The 21,961-nt window shown below is 42.6% G+C and overlaps 1 protein-coding gene across 2 annotated transcripts in view; it reads left to right on the top strand.

Moving 5' to 3' along the window:
* LOC138952351 (cholesterol transporter ABCA5-like) overlaps positions 1 to 21,961 on the top strand; it is a 65,164-nt gene that overhangs the window by 24,534 nt on the left and 18,669 nt on the right. Inside the window, exons 4-20 of one of the 2 annotated variants that reach the window (XM_070324004.1) lie at positions 276 to 499; positions 2,909 to 3,095; positions 4,584 to 4,769; positions 5,056 to 5,194; positions 5,575 to 5,737; positions 6,190 to 6,251; positions 6,855 to 6,988; positions 7,613 to 7,765; positions 8,385 to 8,504; positions 8,814 to 8,952; positions 9,592 to 9,682; positions 10,105 to 10,244; positions 10,700 to 10,804; positions 12,891 to 12,914; positions 15,359 to 16,555; positions 17,011 to 17,141; positions 17,944 to 18,225. In XM_070324004.1, coding sequence (XP_070180105.1) covers positions 276 to 499; positions 2,909 to 3,095; positions 4,584 to 4,769; positions 5,056 to 5,194; positions 5,575 to 5,737; positions 6,190 to 6,251; positions 6,855 to 6,988; positions 7,613 to 7,765; positions 8,385 to 8,504; positions 8,814 to 8,952; positions 9,592 to 9,682; positions 10,105 to 10,244; positions 10,700 to 10,804; positions 12,891 to 12,914; positions 15,359 to 16,555; positions 17,011 to 17,141; positions 17,944 to 18,225 — 3,477 coding nt within the window. The remainder of the gene's footprint in view (positions 1 to 275; positions 500 to 2,908; positions 3,096 to 4,583; positions 4,770 to 5,055; positions 5,195 to 5,574; positions 5,738 to 6,189; positions 6,252 to 6,854; positions 6,989 to 7,612; positions 7,766 to 8,384; positions 8,505 to 8,813; positions 8,953 to 9,591; positions 9,683 to 10,104; positions 10,245 to 10,699; positions 10,805 to 12,890; positions 12,915 to 15,358; positions 16,556 to 17,010; positions 17,142 to 17,943; positions 18,226 to 21,961) is intronic. The other variant, XM_070324005.1, reaches the window with a different exon arrangement.

The raw sequence follows: 21,961 nt of genomic DNA, 5'->3' as shown, positions 1-21,961 counted from the left end.
ATCGGCTCAGTAGTTTAGTCTGAATCGCTCTACACACAGACACACACAGACACACACACACACACACACACACACACACACACACACACACACACACACACACACACACACCACGACCCTCGTCTCGATTCCCCCCTCTATGTTAAAACATTTAGTCAAAACTTGACTAAATGTAAAAATGTAAATAATTAAACGTTCCAATAACTTACAATTCTTGTTTTTATAATTCTGATTTTGAACACCACAATGTCATTTCTCTACAATTCTACGTGCAGACGTTCAAAAACTCGTCATTCAAAGCTCCTGCACTGCAAGTGGAAATGATGCCGATGCCTGCCTTCAGGCCTGGTGCCACCAACACGCAGCTGCTCCTCTCCATCACCATGGTGATAGCCATGGCTCCTCTGGCCTACTGCGTCACCGTTACCATAGTGACAGAGAAAAAGACATGGGCCAAGGTCATGTTGAAGGCCGTTGGTGTCAGCGACAGCGCCTTTTGGTGAGACGTCTTTTATACTTTTCAATATATTGATTTTGTTTTTTGTTTCTTACCGGTTCTATATAAATAGTGCCGAGTGAGCTGCTGATATCTATTTGAAAAACGGATGTCACATGACTTTTATGTTATTCTGTCTGCTCTTTTCAGAATGAGTTTAACTAGAAAGACGTCGGCCAAACAGCATACATTTACAATCAATGCGCGAGAATAAACCATAATGATCACGGCATGTATTTAATCCATTTCGGTTATGTGTGTTCATGAAAATATCATCATTGCCTCCATTTATCAAAGGGAAAACAAAAAATCTACATTTGATAATTATTCTTCCTACAGCAAAACAACTCAATCAATATGTGAACATTTCCATTTTAATCCTCGAACGGCTTAATAATATTTTATTGTCTTGTTGCCAACCTGCACACAGAATGTATGACATGTATGCAATTCACCAACTAAAAAGTGTACTTCATGTGAAGTGGACACGATGTGAACGCGGTACAATTGAGAGAGAGAGAGAGAGAGAGAGAGAGAGAGAGAGAGAGAGAGAGTGTGTGTGTGTGTGTGTGTGTGTGTGTGTGTGTGTGTGTGTGTGTGTGTGAGAGTGAGTGTGTGCGTGGGTGCGTGCGTGTGGATGTGAGAGAGTGTGTGTACGCAGTTCGGTGAGCACTCACTTTGGTTGTTGTGTTGGAATGTTTATGTATTGAATTTAATGTACACTCTTCAAAAAAAGTTGAGGATCACTTTTTTACAAGCACGCCACACAAAACAGACAAGACCGAATTCTTTCATTTTTTAAAAATTATATAATTGAACAACCAAGGAGTAATGACAAACAAAGCAAAGATCGAACGCGGCAGCGACAATTTAACTAGAGTGTGTCAAACGTGACAACCCTCGAAAATGGAATTCACAACAATGTGAATCAGTGTCAGTCAATAACGCGTGTGCCCTCCGTTGTGTGCTAGGCATTCAACACATCGTTGGTGCATGGAGTGGATCAGGTTGCATATGAATGCTCTGGGAACTCCATTCCACTCCTGCTGGAGCCATTGCAGCAGTTGACCCAGATTGGCAGGAGGAGGGTGATGTTGCTGTACCCGACGACAAAGCTCGTCCCACATGTGCTCTATGGGGTTCAGGTCCGGGCTGTTGGCTGGCCACAGCATCCTGTTGACCCTGGCCTTCTGGATGAAGGTGTTTACAGCTGCAGAGCGATGGGGAGGTGCGTTGTCATCCTGAAGAATTGCACGCGGGCCGATCGCTTGGAGGGCTGGAACGACCAGGGGTTGCAGGATCTCATTCTGGTAGCGGACACCGGTCAAGTTGCCCACTACATGGTACAGAGGTGTCCTTAGACGTGTGCTGATCCCTCCCCAGACCATCACAGAGCCTCCGCCAAAACGCTGTCGTTCCAGAACAGCGCGTTCTGCGAAGCGCTCTTCGCGACGCCTCCACCGGATGCGACCATCAGCAGGTTCCAAGCAAAAGCGGGACTCATCTGTAAACAACACCTGAGCCCACTGCTGACGTTGCCACCTCACATGTTGAGTGCACCAGGCTCGGCGAGCTGCTCGGTGATTAGCAGTCAGGGTTGTTCCTCGGACTGGACGCCTTGCACGCAAGCCAAAGTTGTGTAAGCGGTTTCGGATCGTCTGACCACTAACAACAGTGTTGGTGGTAGCTTGTAGGCGTTGCCTAATGTTGTTTGCCACAGCCATTCTTTGTTGCATGGCCTGCCTCTGAATGAAGCGATCCTCTCTTTGTGTGGTGACTCTGGGCCGACCAGAACGTTGTCGCTCCTGCACTCTTCCAGTTGTGTGGAATCTCTGTTTTAGTCTGATGATGACAGAGGGAGCCACTGCAAGCCTCTGGGCCACTTGCCTGGCAGCAACACCGTCTTGTAGCCATGCTATTGCCCTTCCTCTATCCAAATCGCTCAGTTTTCTTCGTGGGGGCATGTTGCTACTGTGCATAATTGTGTCAGCGTGTCAACCTTTAAACACAAGCTGGTGAGCGATGTTCATAGCCAGGACCCTGTTATAGCACGTGCATCACAACCTTTTGCCCTGGCATGCGTTCCGCATGGGGCTATAAAAAACACCCTTTTTCTTCCAAAATGCAGAAGCTTTTGAGAAGTCCCACAAAGGGAAATAACTCTGCCTGCCAAACAAAATTCTGGGTCAAGACTCATTGTTCATTTGTTAATTCAAACACATTAATCTTTTAATTATTATATCGATGTTTAATTTTTTGGCAATTTTTTATAATTAGATCCGTTTTTTTCAACCGATCCTTAACTTTTTTTGAAGAGTGTACTCAAGCCAAGCAATATTCCTGTGTAGGCTAATGCACGTGGTTGTAAATAAAATCTTATGTCTTATGTACCGGCACATGCTTTTCCTTCAGGTTAACATGGTCGCTGTACTACGTGATAGCGCTGCTAGTGGTGTGTGTGCTGGCAACCATCGCAGTGGGATTGGGAGGGTTCTTCGGTAGCTCAGGTCTGGGATACTTCTTCCTCCTGGTGCTGCTGTATGGAGTCAGCCTGTTGGGCTTCAGTTTCGTCACATCAGTCTTCTTCACCTGTGCAAGGGTGAGATAGCTTTTTCATTTGAATGCAAAGGTTTGGCAAGGATGGCCAAATCTCAAATTTTTAACTCGCCAGCTGGGCGAGTAACTTCAAGAAAGTTACTAGCCCGTCAGAAATGTTGCTGGCCCGGATCATACAGTACCACACTTCATGCGTCTGCAGTGTTTATATGGCTTTGAAACTCAATAATACAACAAAAAGTGTTGCACTGATTTGACCAGCATTTTCACTGGCCAGCCGGGCGAGTTGCAAGGCGGTTTCTGCTCGCCCGGGGTATGTTTTACTCGCCCCTGGCGATCGGGCGGACGATTTGGCCATCCCTGTTTGGGATTTTAGCGTTGTGAGCTCTAGTGACATTACTGTGTGTATTTGTTTGTCCGTTCTGTCTCTGTACATAGCTATTGGTTAGTGTGTTTGTGTTTATCTCAATCTGCTTGGTAGGCTGGCTGGCTGAATGGCTGGCTGTCTGTGTCTGTGTATGTGTATATGTCTATCTGCCTGTCTGTCTGTCTGTGTGTGTCTGCGTGCTTATACGTGCGCTTTTCTGTATTTTTGTATGTCTTTTTGTGTGTCCACGTTTACATCTTCTTGGAGTTCTGCTAGATTACCAACCTGACTGAATCCCATAATTATTTGAAGTAGACTTCGATGTTGCAAAGTTCAAATAATTACGTGCTGCTTAGACTATTTCTTTTCGATGACTGTAACCCACTTATCATTACACTGAATCATAAAAAAGGAATGCTAATGTAACCTTGCTGAACTTTCTGTGGAGTTCGTTCAGAGGCTCGCATCAATCACGCAGGAAAACGGCAGTCACGTTGGTTTTCTAGATTCTTTATTGATTGTTCATGTCTTCCATTCTCTAGTTCCGTTGGTAATGTCAATAATCACGTTATCACGCATGCGCAGTAAGCTTATGACAAAAGGATTGCTGTACGCTCCTGATTGGTGCGTATTGTACACTACAAAAGCGATACATCCATCCCGCAGCAAAACTCGTCTGCTACAGATAAAATACAAAAAGTTCACAGTTAGCCGGTTGCCTGGTTTGGTCAGCAAACCAGTCCAACAGGAAAATACCTAAAATACTTTACTGCCATCGGCTTAAACTATAAAACTACATACAAGAGTAATTTAACTTGTTTCCCTGACTATTACAATAACACTGAGTGAGTGAATGTGTGTGTGTGTGTGTGTGTGTGTGTGTGTGTGTGTGTGTGTGTGTGTGTGTGTGTGTGTGTCGGTGTGTGTGTGTGTGTGTGTGTGTGTGTGTGTGTGTGTGTGTGTGTGTGAAACTATAAAATAGTTAATCTACAATAACAACGTTACATTTAACATACACAATAATTACAACAGACAAAATAATCACTCTGTCACACTAAGATACTTATTTTGTCTGCATTGAGATTATGAAAGATTGAGCACCCTTGGTTATTGTCTCCATTATAAAAGAAGAACCGGTGGTTTATTGTTTTGTTTGTCGTTCAGATCGGAGGACTCGTGGCAAGTTTGGTCTCCATCCTGTTTGGCTTGCTGTATCTGGCAGTGGCCTTGACCCGCCCTATGTCCTTTACCTTCGATGAAGGTCAAATGACGAGCTCTGCTTTGCCCTTTGGTGCTGAGATCTTCCTGAGCCTCTTCTCGCCTTTAGGTTTTGCTTTGGGCTTGGATCGGGTACGATGTGTGAGTTTGAGTGTGTGTGAGTGTGTGTGTGTGTGTGTGTGTGTGTGTGTGTGTGTGTGTGTGTTTGCGTGCACATGTGTGTGTTTGCGTGCGTGTGTGTGTGAGTGTGGTTGTGGTTGTGTGTGTCCTTGCTTACGTGCGTGTATGTGTCAAAAGGGCAAGGGTGCCAGTGTGTTTAATTAACTGTTTACGACTGTTTGTATGTTCCTATGATCTGTATAATGATTCATTTAACCATGTTCATCCTCTTCACTTTTGTCTCTCTGTACGTTGACAGCTAGCATTGCAAGAGGAGGAGGACGCCGACAAGAGCAGCACAGCAGGCCAGTTCCCTCTACTGGCTGCCATACTTGACCTCGCCTTCGACGCCATTTTGTACTGGTTCCTTGCGCTTTACCTGGACAAAATCGTTCCCAGTAAGTGTTGGAATCGGTATGCATCCTGTAATGTAAAGATTAAAAGACAGCTAAAAAAACTGCAACCATGGAAAATGTTGAAAGAAGCCACTGTTTCTTTAAATTCTTTAATTCTTAAATTCACAGAACTTGTTTTGTCTTGGAGACAGGGAGCTCAGGAATATGAATCAATGGGTTGTGTTTGCTGTTCTCTCGAATTTTAAAGAAATGGTCTTTGTGGTGGGATGGTTTTTTTTAGGCTCTTGGTTCTACGGATATCTTACTTGAAATTAGCTTGTGTTTTCCCCCCGTTTCAAAGGCCATTAGTGTTCCAACATCCATTGCGAAAAAGTTCCCTCAGTTGCTGAAATCAAAAAACGTCTCTCTTTGTCGGCCAACAGGCAAGCTCCGTCTCTCCGAGAAGCCATGGTACTTCTTTACGCCGACATTTTGGCGAGGTCGCCATGATGACGATATGGAGAATGACGTCATACCAACAGACACGCCAGAGGGACCTCACATAGAACCCATCAGTGGTGAACTCGCGGAATACAAAGCTATCAGGTGAATAATTTCCCCACAAATGATCGACCTTTCAAACGTGTGTCTCCTTCAGCGCTCCTCCGTTACATGTCAGAGCTTTTCAAGTCATGGCGTACATGTGTATTTTCATCATTTTCTTTTAGTCGCCTGAACATAGAAGCAGTTTATCGACAGCAACAATTCCACTAGTTACGTACGTTTGAGTCGTTTTTCATCTGCTGTTTTGTTCGCTTTATTTCTCAGTTAAAGCAGACGCTCATAGTTTGATTGCTGAATTACAAGTGTCGTCCAGAGATTCGACGAGCAAGAACTTAGAAGGGTCAGTACGCTTTCCATTGTAAGCCTCGCTCAAAATGGCTATGTGACTTTTTTTTTGATGACAAAAATGTCAGTTGAAAATATGTCAAATAGCGCCTGAATACGTATCGCATTCTTAATTTTTGGTCATGTTGATTTTTTGGTTTCTTTTGCAGGATTCGTGACTTATCCAAAAAGTTGAGCAACGGGAAGAAAGAACCCGTGTTCGGTTTGAATGGTGAGTTTTGGAATTATAACTGTAAGTTTTTATTACAGGTCACATTTACCTTTCTCCATGAAACTAAGCATAAGGCAATGTGTTGGTGAATCAAAAAACAAAAAAGGTAGGTTATTGGAACGTTTGTTATTGACAAAACAATACATTCACATATATTTCGACCCAACGGTCTTTTAAGTGAACAGACAAAGAAATATTCACACAAAACTTATCTTGATCGAATCAGTTTTCGCCCACGAGTGATAAAATGAGGGTTTTTTTTACGAGTGGGCGAAAACTGATTCTATCAAGATAAGTTTTGTGTGAATATTCGTTGGTCTGTTCACTTAATAGACCTTGAATGTATTGTTTTGTCAATAACAAACGTTCCAACAACCTACCTTTCTTGTTTTTTGATTCTGAATTTTGGAACGTTGGCAGTCTCTTTGTTTTTATATGTGTTGCTGAGTTAGACTGCAACGTCGAGATACTTTTTCAATATGGTTCTGAATTCTGAACCAAACAGGCATATGGTAAAATGGAACCATGAAAGAAAAAGTTAAATGGCAGATATTTTCCCCTTTTATTTTAAAAGTGACCTTTGTTGCTGTTGCTTTTATTCAGGCCTTGACCTTGACATCTTTGAAGGACAAATCACATGCATTCTGGGCCACCCGGAAGCAGGAAAGACAACTCTGATGAAAGTGTTGGCTGGAGTTATGCCTCCGACTAGTGGAGTAGCTTTTGTGTATGATTTGGTAAGTATCTTTACACAGCCGGAAAATTTAGTAGTACAGGGTTCTGCACAATCGAACTGCACCTTCGTGGACATTTTTTAAACGAAAGCATCAATGTTTACCTATCACTCTGTACACAGAAAATAAAAGAAAGAACTAAAAATATTTTAAAATTGACGAGTATTGTCTCTGTTCGATATTTCTGATTTCTAGTTGTTGAACAAGCCGAACTGGTCGATTTCACATCTCGAATTATAAAACCCAGTACAGCAAGCTTAAACGACTTGGTTCAACTTTACACTTGGGACCACACACTTTTACCGACAAGTCTGTGCCAAAGTTTCGTGCAACCAGCTTCGTTAAGTAGACTTCTCGAAGTCAACTTCGCACACTTAATCGGGGGCTTGAATGAGACCAAAGTCACCCGCATAAAATAATTGATACCAAAAAAATTCCCATACTCCCGATAGATGTTTGTTTGGTCATATATCAAGTTAATGGAGGCTCTTTATCCAGGTTAAAGCATGGGAAGATCTCTGGTGTCTTACAGGGTCATATTCACCATTCAAGCTTACGTAATTCTATTTTACTATAGACGACAGAGTTAAATATAGTTTTGACTACATCCTGTGTCCATTTCTACAGAACCCGTCCAGTACCAGTGACCATGCGGACCTGACGTCAACGGTGGCCTTCTGCCCGCAGCGTGATGTCATTCTGGATGACCTCAGTGTGGAGGAGCATCTCTACATTGCCGCTGTCCTAAGAGGCGTCACCCCGGACCATCTGGAACACCTGGTTGGTTTTTGCTTGAATGCATCATCTTTCGCGTTGAGAAAACCACGATACGAAAGAATAGCAAGATGTCAGTACAGTACATGCGATGTGGTGCCAAAAGAAAAATGTCCTGGTTTATGTAAAATGAAAATGGACATTAAAGTTTTCTGATCTTATCTAATCTTATCGTGTTTAATGTTCATGCTGAGAAATGAACTACTTTTTAGGTTACATTATATTCTGTTACTCGCTGAATTGAAGAATAGAAATAGAATTCCTAGTTATAGTGAGGTACTGCGGAAGAGCTGAAACTCGGCAAGCCTCGCGACCTTCTTACACTGCCCTCGTATCCCGCCTGGGTTCTCTTTCCTCTAAGTGATTCCTCTCTTGTTACAACTGTCATTCAGAGGAGACGTTCTGCCACTGTATAGATCACACATTGGCGTTGATAGACTTTATTTGTAATAGACTCAATGAGTCTAATCTTTATCATTAATATGTGTTGGTTAAGTATTAAAACGGCAGTATTTCTTTTGATTAGTGTGCATAATCATATCAGTGTGCATAGTCATATCACATAGACTTGCTTAATAGTGTTTTCACAGTTTTTCATGATAAAATTGACAACTGTCTTTTACAGATCACACATAGCCTGCATGATGTGAACTTGGAAAAGGAAAGAGAAATGATGGCTCGAGAGCTCAGTGGATGCCAGAAACGCCGGCTTTCTCTGGCATCGGCTCTACTAGCCAACACCAAGGTATATATATCTGCTTTTGACTCAAAATAATGACAGGCAAAAGAGCAAACTAAGCTTTCAAGTAATGTTGTTGTTGGATTGATAGACCTCATGCTAACGACTGTGTAGATGAACCTCTCGGCTGTGAATTGTTGAAATGCTAAATAGCCCATCAAAATAACACTTTGCCTTTTCCCCTGTCTTTCTCTTTGGATCGTAATTTCGAGGTGTCCATCTTTATAGTACACCCGACCTTAAACACGATTTGGATATGTGCCTAAACTGGCAAACCTTTTGAAACCTACTAGATCCTAACTGAGATCTGTGTAGGTACTGTTACTGGACGAGCCCACCCTGGGTATGGAGCCCGAGGAGAGACATCATGTGTGGCAGCTGTTACACGCCAAGAAGGCTGGCCGGGTGATCCTCTTCACCTCCAGGCACATGGAGGAGGCTGACTACTTTGCTGGTGAGTCGTTGTTGTTGTTGTTGTTGTCGTCGTTGACGTTGGTGTTGTTGTTGTTGTTGTTTACCTTCTCGTTCTCCCACTCTCCCTGCAAGATTTCATCAACTCAGTAAGTTTGCCGTAGCCAGTATTAACGTTTGTTGATTTTATTTAGTGGTTTTTTTAATGTTGTGTTTGTATTGATATGTTTAACCCATATAGTAGGACCCTCCTACTCTGAACTTTATCTTGTTTATTTTATTTTATTTATTTATTTATTTATATGGGAGATTTATATAGCGCTTGACGTTCTCTAAGCGCTTTACATATTAATTTCTGCCGTGTGAGATGGATTTTTTTACACAATATATCACGCATTCACATCGGCCAGTAAATCTCAAGCCATTACGGCGAATATTTACTTTTCACGGCCTATTATTCCAAGTCACACGGGTATTTAGTGGACTTTTTTTTTTATTTTTATTTTTATCTATGCCTATACAATTTTGCCAGGAAAGACCCTTTTGTCAATCGTGGGATCTTATGAAAGGAATGGAATGGCCGTGAGGGATTCGGTCTTGTTGTGAGCTTACTGTCTCCAAGTTTCTGGTACAGTTTGATGTAAATCTAGATACGTAAAGTGTGTGTGTTCCTCCATTTCAGACCGAAAAGTTGTGCTGAGTGGCGGACGCCTGCGATGCGTTGGATCCTCAAACTTCTTGAAAGAGCAGTTCGGGGTGGGCTACCACTTAAAGTAAGTACAACTCCTCTCTGTATGTCTGTCTGTCTGTCTGTCTGTCTGTTTATCTGTTTTTTAGTGTGTGTCACTGTGAGTGTCTCTAGTCTTGTCTGGTCTCTCTCCCTCTCTCTTAAATGTAATGTAATGAGTAAGCTGTTACCTTCAAAGTTTTCCCTCACGGACGAGGGCTATTATCGTATCTGATCTGATCTGATCTGATCTGATCTTTTCTTGTCTTGTCTTGTCTTGTCTTGTCTTGTCTTGTCTTGTCTTGTCTTGTCTTTCTCTCTCTCTCTCTCTCTCTCTCTCTTTCTCTTTGAAGCTTTTAACAGACATTGCTTCGTAGAAACACATGAACAGATAGTTACACAATGGTTTGGCTTTCCAAGACTGCACTAAATATCATTCTGAAAAGAACTTCTTGCAAAACTGTTCAGCGTGACAGTGCGTCCCGCCACAAGCACGGAGAGACTGCTGAAAGCTGTCAGGTCGCACGTGCGGGGAGCCAGCCTTCTGCACTGTGACGACAACCAGCTGACCATCTTCATCCCGCCACTGCACAACGCCAAACTCACAGGTACTGCTGCTGGTCGGTCACATGATTGATTGATTGATTGATTGAGTGAGTGAGTGGTTGATTGGATGGACGAATGAATGGATGGGTAGCGGGTGGGCGGAGGGATGGGTGGAGGGTGGATGATGAATGGATGGGGTCGATTGATTGATTGATTGATCAATTGATTGATTGATTGATTGGATGGATTGGATGGATGGATGGATGGAAAACTGATGGATATATGGATGGTTGGATTTTGTTCCATTTCCAATAAATACAGGGTCCTTTAATTATTTTCTTCTACCTTTGTTGAAGATGAAAATCGCTTGTTCATTTCAATGCTTGTTATTCTCTCAGGTATCAAGACATTGGTTCAGCATAACTCTCACTTACTATTCTCTCACATTATGCACTTAGAGCGATTACATCTCTTTGTTTCTCACATCTTCCCTCACGTCGTTGCGTTATTTTTGCAGCGCTGTTCAAGAAGCTGGAATCGAAGGACAGAGGTGCGGACTACCTGGGTATTTGCCATTTTAGCATCTCCCAGACAACGTTGGAACAAGTTTTCTCCAAAATGGGTAAGTCCCATCTAGTTGAAACATTTCATTTTTGTGGTGAGTGTAGGGGGTGCGGTGCTGAGTTAAAGGTAGTTTGTGACTGGTGTGTGTGTGTGTGTGTGTGTGTGTGTGTGTGTGTGTGTGTGTGTGTTTGTGTGTGTTTGTGTGCGCGTGTGTGTGTGTGTATGTTTGTGCGCACGCGTGTGTTTGCGTGTCTGTATATAGAGATCAAAAGCGCTGAGAAATGGATGAAATTCTTTTGGGTGGCGGACAGACTTGTAGATTCTTCTGAATTGATTTCTAACTGCTGAATTGAAGGGCTCGGTCATGTTACTGATACTTTCCTTTTTCAGGAAGAATTGGTTGCTTTTCATTGTTTGGTGTTCACCAAGCAAGTTTTGGAGGATTTAGATGGCTAATATTGCAATAGAACATATCTCCCATTACCCAAAGACAAAAAGACAATTTGAACTGCATTTTATAACATTAATGTGATTCAGTTTCTCACAATACAACTTTGCATAGATATTGATTTGATCGATCATCCTCAGTGCTGTAATTTTAGAATTATGGTTTATCCTAGCTTGCATTTTAGAATGAACATTGCTGACAGATGATTGATTGTATGATTGATTCATAGTCAACTTTGGATGCACATTCACGCTTTGCTGGTGAGTTTTTACACAAGGAATTGTGTGAATTTGCATGCACCCGAAAGCTGAATATTTCGCCTTTTGACGTTTAAAATTGACAGGCTACGCTTGCGTTTCTGGTGCATTTTTAGTTTGCCCGAAGAGACCAACTCTAAAATGAATTGTTACATTTTTGAACACCCTTTCTGTAACCATTTTTGAACACCCTTTCTGTAATCAGTTCTGAACACAGTTTGACATAGTCAGTAACTCTGCTAACAAAAGGTAGCACATGGTAAACTGAAATTTAGTGGTTATCATGTGCTGCCTTTTGCTTCTACTATGTCTCACTGTGTTCAAAACTCGTTTCAGAAAGGGTGTTGAAAAGTGGAACACTTCACTTTAGAGTTCAACGTTTTAGTTTATACTGGATATTTATTCTTACTCCTTCTTCACAACGATGGTCATTCTGATAAGCATCGCTCCACGGCTATTGCCAGTTGTCTCTCTGACCGAACGCCACAGTCCTACGCGAATCTATCAAAACAAGAATAAGAGTTATCTCCCATATGTTTTTCGCGAGCACTGATCTAAATTTGAGATCAGTGTTCGCCGCGAGACGAAAATGATTGCAGATTGGCCGACTTCGACAGTGATCTCCGTTCTGTTCTTCACAGTTATAATAAAGACATCGTTGGTCAAAACAAGTCGAAATTTTGGGACTGCTGCCGGGAGACCGTAATATATGGTTTCATCGCTGTCAACTGGTTACAGAAAAAATCGTCTGCTCCAGTGAGCGCCGAAACCAAACGGTTGATTATCACGTGACACTTTTGCACAGTAAATACAGCCGCGAAAAATAGCTCGCTTGAAACTGTCTTACATATCAATTCCTTTGTAATTAAAAAATTACAAAACACCATGAAAAATCATTATCGACGATCGCGAATCTGCTTATATCAATAATACATTACAAAAAGCTCTAAATATGTAAAAAAAAAAATCGGTTTCCTTGCCAGACAAGGAAACTCAAGGCATCCTGTCAGGGAGAGAATGAGCCGAACTCATTTTGACCTGAGTTCAGGATGAACGATGGTGTCAATTGAAGGTACCTTCTTTCCTAATGCACACTATCACAGATCTTCCCAGGCTTCTAGGTGGACACATACAAAAATCTAGAGTCTGGCTGCTTCTTTGCAGGAATAGTTTATTTCCTGATTAATGTTGCAGTTTGACATCGGTGCCAGAAAAGAAAAAAATCAGCGAAAAAAAAAAAAAAAAAAAAAATTTAATTAAAAAAACTCCCGCTGTGTACAGGAAGCAGCCAGGGTCTTTGTTTTTGAAATTTGTTCAAGTGGGAGGAATCCTTCATCCTTTGGCGGATCTGTGTCGATTTGCAAGGTGAAAGAAGGTATCTTAAATAGCTTTCTCGTGAATACAGAAATTGTACGACTTATTTGCTCCCGTTCTTACAGAACTCAAGGCGGTAGAAGCGGACGGTAAGGTGATGTGGCCAGCGTGCAATATCGTTTGATATAACCCTCTAATTATCACCTTTGTATGTGTGTTTTTGTTGCACTTTTAATCACCAGCATTTTTGTTGTATTTGGTAAATCCTACTTTGCTAGTCCAGCATGATTGATGCCCGATCTAGTTAGTGTGAAACGTTTAAGGGCATTGTAAAAGGGATTGAATATTTAAACACAAATAAGTGCATGTCAGACACTATGCCGCATGCAAAAAGCAAGTTAGTGACGGGTAAGTAACCATACATTCGTTCTCGTAGTTAGTTGTCCTAACTTCTTTGCATATTTCTGTTTGTATGTACTAGTGAGTACAGATGTGAACTTCTTTGCATAGTTGTGTTTGCATGTACTAGTAAGTACGGATATGATCTTTCTGATACATGTATAAACAATGAAGTCATTGTTGCGTGATATGCACAGCACAACCGAGTGCGAGAAAGCGTTAACAAAACTGTACTAACATTTTGCCTAGATATGCAGTACGCAACTAACAACAAGAACACGTATGAAGAATATATCAAATGTTCGATAAATGTGCATTTTATTGCTAACTACAAGTGAATACTTAAATCGCCTTGCACTAATAACTAAGCAAGATGTCATTCAGTATACCTTTGCATCATAGCGCAGCAAATAACAGTTATAGTAACAGTTATAGTAACAGTAATAGTAGATGTTCATTTTAACATACTCAGTGAAGTGTTATTTGCATACCGCTTATCATGCGTGATCTTTTTACATTTAACATACTCAGTGAAGTGTTATTTGCATACCGCTTATCATGCGTGATCTTTTTACATTTAGTCAAGTTTTGCTTTTGCATTTTGCGTTGCTTATGCGTCATTTCGAGGAAATCTACTAGAAAAACTGATTCGGTTTTCTGTCAAAATACTGGAGACTTTATTTCACAAATTACCACCGTCTTTCAAGGAGACTGCTGCGGGGTAGGGTAGATGGTGGGCGGCGGACAGGGGGATGGGGTTGGGGGGTGCGCATGCGTATCGTCAAACAGAGAGATATACGTGCATGACTGAGGGCATGGAATGAGATTGTAAGGGAAGATGTACCCTCGAGGGTTTTTTCTTTTCTATAAGCATGTAATTGTGATAAGATTAAAACAGCTCAAAAAATGTAATTAATAAAACTAGTAGGAAAGTCTATCTGTTTTGTATTTCAGCGCAAAACATACTTTTTTCTAAGAAGCCAACTGTCAGTTTTCTTGACAAAACCAAACGTTACCAAATCTGGCGTGTGTTAACAATGAAACGTTCCAATATCTTGTTCTTGTCTTTTTAGATTTTTGAATTTCGGAACGTTAGCAGTCTACCTATTTTTTGATTTATGGCCGTTTTCTTGTTTTCAGTGAACAAAAGACAATGTATTACGTCTTAATGCAACCAGTGTGGCACCATATTGATGGTTCTTATGTTCACAAATCACATAGGTACGTGAATAATTATGGGGGTTGCTGGGACACGCTTGCATGCAAGGGGTTCAGCGTTTATAGGAGTTTAATGCAAGTAATGTTTACAAACATTACACATGTACTGATATGCTAAGCGCATTTTTTTTCTCAGTTTGGATTGCTTTTGCTGCAGATGCACAACGAACGCATGCGTATGCGATTACCTGTATATTCTGCGTATTACTTCTGCAAACGTTTTGAACTCTGTACAAATATGCTCTGATGAAAATGTTATCTGCGTTGTCAGGTAAATGCCTTGCAAAGTTTGAAACCAGCGTTTCAAATTGCAATATTTATTATATCTGCGTGCGTTTATGTATTTGGACAATAAGCTTTTGGAAAGGTCGCCCTAAGTTACCAACTGCGAATGCAATACAGCTTGCTGCTTTTGTGAATTGTAGCTCATGTAAACGGATACATGTTTTGTTTGTTTGTTTGTGTGCTTCTCTTTGTTTGTTTGTTTGTTTTCACAAAACGCGCTTGTAAAACGCGAATTTTGCAATAAGCTATAAGGAGGGAGAAGCGTAGTATCTGTTTTCCTGAAAAGTAAATATGCATATCTAATTTAATGCCAAAATTGCGCGACTGGCGTCTTGGGTAAAGGCACATTCGGCAATGCCAGGACTTTGGAATCTATCATAGAATACGAACTGCTCTCAACTTTGCATTGTAAATACACCATTGACAAAAAATATTCGCTGGCTTAACTTGGTAGAATTGGCCCAGGACTCCTGGGTTACTGTGGTTTGGTGGCTTTCAAGATGAGTTGCTTGTCCTAAAATGTTCGCTGCGCTGATCAACTAAAGTACATGTGAACACAAGCGAATAGGTTGCTTTCTAGAATCATTAAAAGCCTATTATGCTGAACAGATTTGTTTAATTTACACACTTTTAAACATTTTATTTAACTGCACGATCATGTTTTGACTCATTCGTTTTGTTTTCTTTCTAGCGGAGGAAGAGGAAGCAGGTCACGTGTTCATCAGCCCCCTCCTCACACCGTCAGACGACACCTTCGAAGACTTCGACGACGACAAGATGCCAGACCTCCACCGGGGTTCTATGGCTCCACCCTCGCTACTGAGGTCCATGACGGCAGCAAACCTGGAGGGTCTCCGTCGCTCCTCCGGTATGCCTTCCCGCCAAATCAGCCGTAGCGGAAGTGACGTGGGTGGTCGGAGGAAGTCTGCGAACGCCAGGTTGCACATGCGCACTGATCCTTCTCAGGTATCAGCGAACGAGGGAGGAGGAGGGGGAAGTGGAGGAACCTCCATCACCAGAAAGTTGTCCAACATATTCCATATGTCCAGCAATACCCACAACAGACCCGGACACAGTTCGAGATGTTCCTCGGACTATATTCCAGACCCTCTAGCTAGCAGCAGTTCAGAGGGCAGCAAATCCAGACACTCCTCGATCTTCAAGTGGCACAAGGACAGGTCCAAGTCGCTGGCCATGGGAGGAATGACGAAGAGTTTCACTTCGAACGCTCTGGATAGCATGACGTCAGAGGAGGAGGTGTTCGAACCCGAGAAGCCTGGCTTCAACGGCATAGCCTTACCCACCTCATACGCAGCCCGCAGAGCCACCGTGGCCGCTTTCAAAGACTTCAGAAGGTCCGTGTCTGTCCACGCTAACCTGTCAGGACTGGGGTCCATAGGGGAGTTCGCCACCATGCCTCCAGACCCCATGGCTAAGCTCGACCTGCTGGACGCCTACCAACAGAGTAGGCAGAGCTCCATCCCTGACCTAGCGCCTTCTGAGCGTCTATCTGTGACGTCTTCCATGGCAGAGACATCGTTTACTGCTGGGGATACTACCGAGGACCAGACACCCAGCAAAGACCCAGAAAAGGGACAGTCCACCTCTCTGCCGAAGATAGGAGAGGTCTTGGCCAACCTGTCACCAGTGGAAGGAGGGATAAAGTTGGAACTCCTCAAGTTCAAGGCCATGCTGAAGTTGCGCGTGCTGTTGTGCACGAGAGACAAGTGCGCGCTGCTGCTGCGTGTTTTGATCCCCGTGGTGCTGACGCTGGTGGCTGTGGGGCTATCCTACGCCACCTCCAAGCTCAACCCTCGCTTCGAACCGTCGTCCGCACACAGAACGCACCTGTTTGGCATCAACCGTCTGGTGTACAAGAATGAGTCAGGTGAACGCTTTAGGACAGTAACAATAACATTACAGTATTCATCCTTTGCAGGTAATTAACATGAGACTTGAACGCTATACTATTTTTGAGATATTCATTACTAACAGCAAACAGAATAACAATAGGAAAGAAAATGTTATGATGCTATGGGATTACTTAAAACCTTAGCAAAAGTCGCAAATAAGTCTCAGTTTCTGTTGTTTCTGGACAGTGTTATGAATGTAGACTAGGTTGTTTCAGAGCTTCCATGGACAGATTTCCTTGTACTGCTTTCAGTTGTTGTTTTTGTTTTTGGAGAAACGTTTGACGCCCTCTTAATCAGATTGTAAGTCAAGCTGTTTAAAAATGCAGGTTGTTCTGCCAATAAACAGATCAATAACTGTGTACGGTCTCCAGTACAAACGTTAGCATTCCAACAGAGGAGAACACTAATAATTTTGCGATGATTTGTAAAGGTGGAGATGTGGAGAGTTTACTGCCACACCTGGTACGACCGCTGGAGGGGCCGGAACACATCTCAGAGTACACAGCCGACCTGTGGGACCCTTCTGTCAGCTCGGAGAGTCTGCTGGGTGTGCTGCAACCAGTAAAGAATGATATATTTTTTATGAACGAATTGATGCAAGATTGTTTACAGTACATGGGCGATAAATCATGGATTTGTTTTTATCGCAGTTTCAGATGAGAAGACATTTTAAGCTTCTTTGAAGGCAATTTGTTTCTATGTGTGGATTCCTAATCTGAAGGATTAGTCGAACTCAGAAGCTCGTCCTATTTTAGCAAAAAATCTAAATGATAAAAATAAAACATTAATAAGAAAACAACCACCAAGATATGTCGAACGAGTGGAATGTTTTAATGAAATGAAAATGAAACAAAAATCCCTCACAAGTAACTCAACCTAACAAAGAACACACACAAAATACATTGGAACTTCCATTTTAAGACACCCCACCCCCCCACACACACACTATACACACACACCTTTTTCATCTCACTTTGTCAGTGTCTTGTTCCTTTGTATGTCTGTCATGTCTGGATGTGGATGTGAGCGTGAACAAGCAATGGATTCGTACAACGATATTGAGACCACACCGGTTCCATGTTGGGCAGAAGTAGAAGTGTATTTATTCTGCTCTATTCCACAAGAGCTCCGCAAGGGCAACAATCAAACATGGTAATGAACAACGATAAGGAGTTGTCTCCCATAGACCATTAGCTTATTGTTACAGTCAGGTTGTCTGTTCATACATTGTGAAATCGTACCACATACTCCCTCCCTTTAAAAACCTGACTTTTTCAGATTTTGTTGCACTCTTCGAAAAAGAAGTGGGGGTTGAGTGCGAGTTAAAACTCAAATGCAAACAAAGTGATCTTTCAACTTTCAGGACGGCAGTGCCTACAAGCTGTACTACAACGCTACCTGCGCGCTGGCCCTGCCTCACCTGGTCTCCTTCGTGTCCCACGTCATGCGCGACTCCCCCACCCCCACCCTCCTGGTCAACAAGGCCTACCTGGCACCCCGGGTGTCGGCCTACCTCAAGCCGTGGCCCGCCCAGGTTGGACAAGCCCACATGGACACGTATGACTGGATACCCATCATCTTCCTGGGACTTGCGCTACTTCTCTCGCCCTCTGCGTATGCTGTCAGGCTATTAAGAGAGAGGAAGGTTGGTTGTTGTTTGACTCCCGCATATTTATCCCATGACCTGCCTCTTTGTCTCTGTTAGCTGAGGAGGTGATTATTCTGGATTATCCATCACAACCATATGGATTATCCATCACAACCGAGTCTCGATCTCACCTGTCATTGGTCATTGTCTTTGATCTCAGAGTACAATTGAATAATTTATAGAGGTCATCGGCATATTTAACGTTAACTCGGACACTACTTTCTTTAGCAAAACGATTGAAATATTCTGCGGTATAAAAGTCGAACTCACGTTTAGCTAACGATCTACATACATTTAACATTGAAGAAATAAAGAAAACAACAAAGAATACACATAATCTGCTGGGGTGAAAAGTGCTGAGTGAAGATTATGAGTTGGCCGAAGCGGTGAGAGAGAGAGCGATAGCGACAGACAGTGATTCAAGGCGCACAACTCTAGTACTCTTCATCGGCAACCGCTTAGATCAATCCCGAAAACAAAATCCTGATTCAAAATCCTGAGCGACGAAATAAGAATTAAACTAAAACAGTATGCTTACAGTTTTGTTCATTTGCTATCGCTTTTAGAGCATTGATTGCTAAATCTGGTTCAACAGAACAAGGCTGTCCCATCTGTCGTCTGCTGTAGATCTGTCTACAGATATACAGGCTAAGCTTACTGATCAAGTTGACCAGCAACATGGAAATTGCCACTTACAAAGTTGGAGATACGGTTAAAATAAAAGGTGGCGAAGAAGGTCGGATCTTGCGTGTGTTATTTTTTACGGTGTGTAGGTTCAGGTCATGCAGGCAGATAGATTTACAAGTTTTGACCTACATTGAATAGACCAGCAGAACAAAACTAAGCTTACCGCAGTACAGTACAGATAACTTACTGGCCTAAGACTGAAAGCCAGGCATCAAAGTAAGGCTCACCTAAATGACGATTGAAGAAGTAAGTAATCCAAATTTGAACACTGAAGCACAACAGCTCGAATAAGCACAAATTCAGCAATCATCCTCATCGCTTGTAAAATCACACACTCGCAGTCTTTTTGGCGTAATGCCTCTGACAACCGTGTCACGTTTCAGTATATCACTTAAGGTGATTATGAAACGGTTAGTTACTTCTAACTAACACGATCCACTCTCGCAGTCATACAATTTAATGGAAACAACAAAAGTATAAGTTTCAGACGCCTGTTTATGTAATAACTCGCCACCTCCCTCGAGACTTCACTCCCAAAATGTTCTTTTACGTTCAAAACGTAAATAACACGGTCACTGACAAAATGCCAGTTAGAATATAGAAAATTATAGTAACACGCTGATCCCGTGTAAAGCTAGGAAAATATAGCTGTCTGTCAAAAGTGCTAGTTAATGCAGGGGTCACACACCCCACGTTGTCACCACTCGAATATAATCACAAATATAAAAGATGACAACGGTGGTAAACAGGGTGCTTAAGACATGGTGCAACTTAGCTTTTCTGCTGCCACTGAGTGGACGGCCTGTAATTTGTCTTTAGTCTCCACAACTGCTCCGTAGAATGTAGTGCCGGCTGGCGTTGTTACGAAGCAGGGAAAAGTGGAGACATCAGGCGCCGCACCCAGTCGCTGGTTAGCTGGTTAGCCGGTTTGCTGGTTAGCCGGTTAGCTGGTTACATCAGATCCCGGTTACAGCGTCTGCAGCTAGCAGTGTCCCGCAGATAGGCAGCCAAACAGAAGATAGAAAGGCTGCAACAGAAAGCACCGGTGCACTAAACATACCAGCTACCCCTCAACCTCCACCTTTAAACATGTCATCTTTACATATCTCATCGAGCACGTGGGCCTGCACAAACGGACTTTTTACAACAACAAATCAGCCATTTTCCGTCCTTCTCTCCATATCTGCAAAAACCATATACAGATTAGTATTTTAGAGTCGCAAAGAGCAAATTATGCGCTAACCTGGAAAGAACAACAGAGAGTATTTCATTCCACAAACACAGACTCGTCAACAGCGTTAAATAATGATTTATTACCTCAAAAAGCCTATGAATGTAGCACTCTCATGGAAGCAAAAACCGCTTCCTCCCTGGAATGGCCTCTGTTCGTCAACAGTGACACACCATCCAACCTCTTGCCGAATACTTTATGCGGTGAAGAACCATCCCCGCACGGCGAAGAGAAATTGACGACTCGTCCTCAGCAAACATGTAACAGCGAAAAAAGTGGTATCTCGTTGAAGTTCCTTTAGAGCCCTAACTGTGCTAGCAGAACGGCACGTAGATAGAAGTGAAATATCTAGTCGTGATGAAAACCATCATACTCTAAGGACGCAGACACCGACCCTTCTCCTCTTGCCGCTGATTGTCAAGTGTCCAGTTATCATGTCTCAGACAGACAACCTTGACGAAAACACGTGACTAACCTTGTCACATATCAAGTTCAGCTATCGACAATTCTGCCTCGACAGCAGAAATAACCCGTGAAATCCGAGCGACACAATATCCGTGTTTGTCCTGCGCTGTCAGCAAAACTCTGCCGTAGCCCCGACTCACGCACAGGCGCTTTCTATCGTAATTGACCAAGAGAAGGCACCCCACCGAGTGACACTTTCTTGATTCATGTCACTAGATCGTGACAAACCGACTTGGGTCACCGACTGAAACCGGCCGGTAACTGCACAGTTTCGAATGCATTGAACTGCGCAATCTCTGTAATTCGTTTTCTTAAGCAGTATTGATGACTAAATACAAAAGCAGACGTTTTATGGCGCGTTTACCTAAAAGACAAAAGGGGACTCGTTTCTCGTTTCGCACATGAATTTGATGACACGATTTGCGGTCGCTGAAGGTTTGGCCAGCAGAAAACAGGCACTCGCAGAGTTTGTGTCAAAAAGTGGTGTTTTTTAATGAAAACGTCGGAGTAATGGGATAAAAAGCTTACACACCTCGTCCTAAACATCGTGCATATTTTTGCTCGGGTAGATTTCCAGGTATTACCTCGCCAGAGGCTCGGTAATACCTGAAAATCGACCCTAGTGAAAATATGCACGATATTTAGAGGCGAGGTAATACCTGGAAATCTATCCGAGGGAAAATATGCACGATATTTAGAACTCGGAGTGTGTAACCTATATATACACCCGGGGGTATAGGTTTACAAACACATTCGGAAGTGTAGAGATTACACTATGTCTGTTACACCCCTGTATATGTGGAGGTGTATAGGTTTCACTTTGGTACCACAAATGTTAAAAACAAAGCTAAACTCCACCGCATTGTTGCAACGGCTAGCAAGCTTGTTGGGCAACCCCAACGACAGCTGACCAGTCTCTACGAAGCTGCCATTAAGCGGAAAGCTCTCAAAATTGTCCGTGATCTGATCCATCCTCTCAACCCCTGTTTCGAAATTCTCCCTTCAGGAAAACGTTATAAGGTCCCTTTGGCACGCAAAAACCAGTTTAAAAAGTCATTCCTGCCTTCTGCAGTCACCATTTTAAATTCTTCTCGCATCACGTAGAGGCTGGTCGGCTGGGAAAAAACAAACATTGTGTACATGTGAAGGTGTGTGTGAAATATTTGTAATGTGATTACTCTGCTGTGAAACCCAACTCCTGTGATATGAGAGGGTAAATTCACATAGTGCAATATCATATTTGATTGTATCCCTTTTATGTTTTATGTTTTATGTGTGTCGTCCTATACAATTGTTGTTATAATCGTTTACAGGCAGGCAGGGTGTGCCGAAGAAAAATTTCCATTTTTA

Source organism: Littorina saxatilis, linkage group LG17, assembly GCF_037325665.1.
Source record: "Littorina saxatilis isolate snail1 linkage group LG17, US_GU_Lsax_2.0, whole genome shotgun sequence".
NCBI lineage: Eukaryota > Metazoa > Mollusca > Gastropoda > Littorinimorpha > Littorinidae > Littorina > Littorina saxatilis.
The sequence above is the reverse complement of the archived record's forward strand: the minus strand, read 5'-3'. Positions and strand labels throughout refer to the sequence as shown.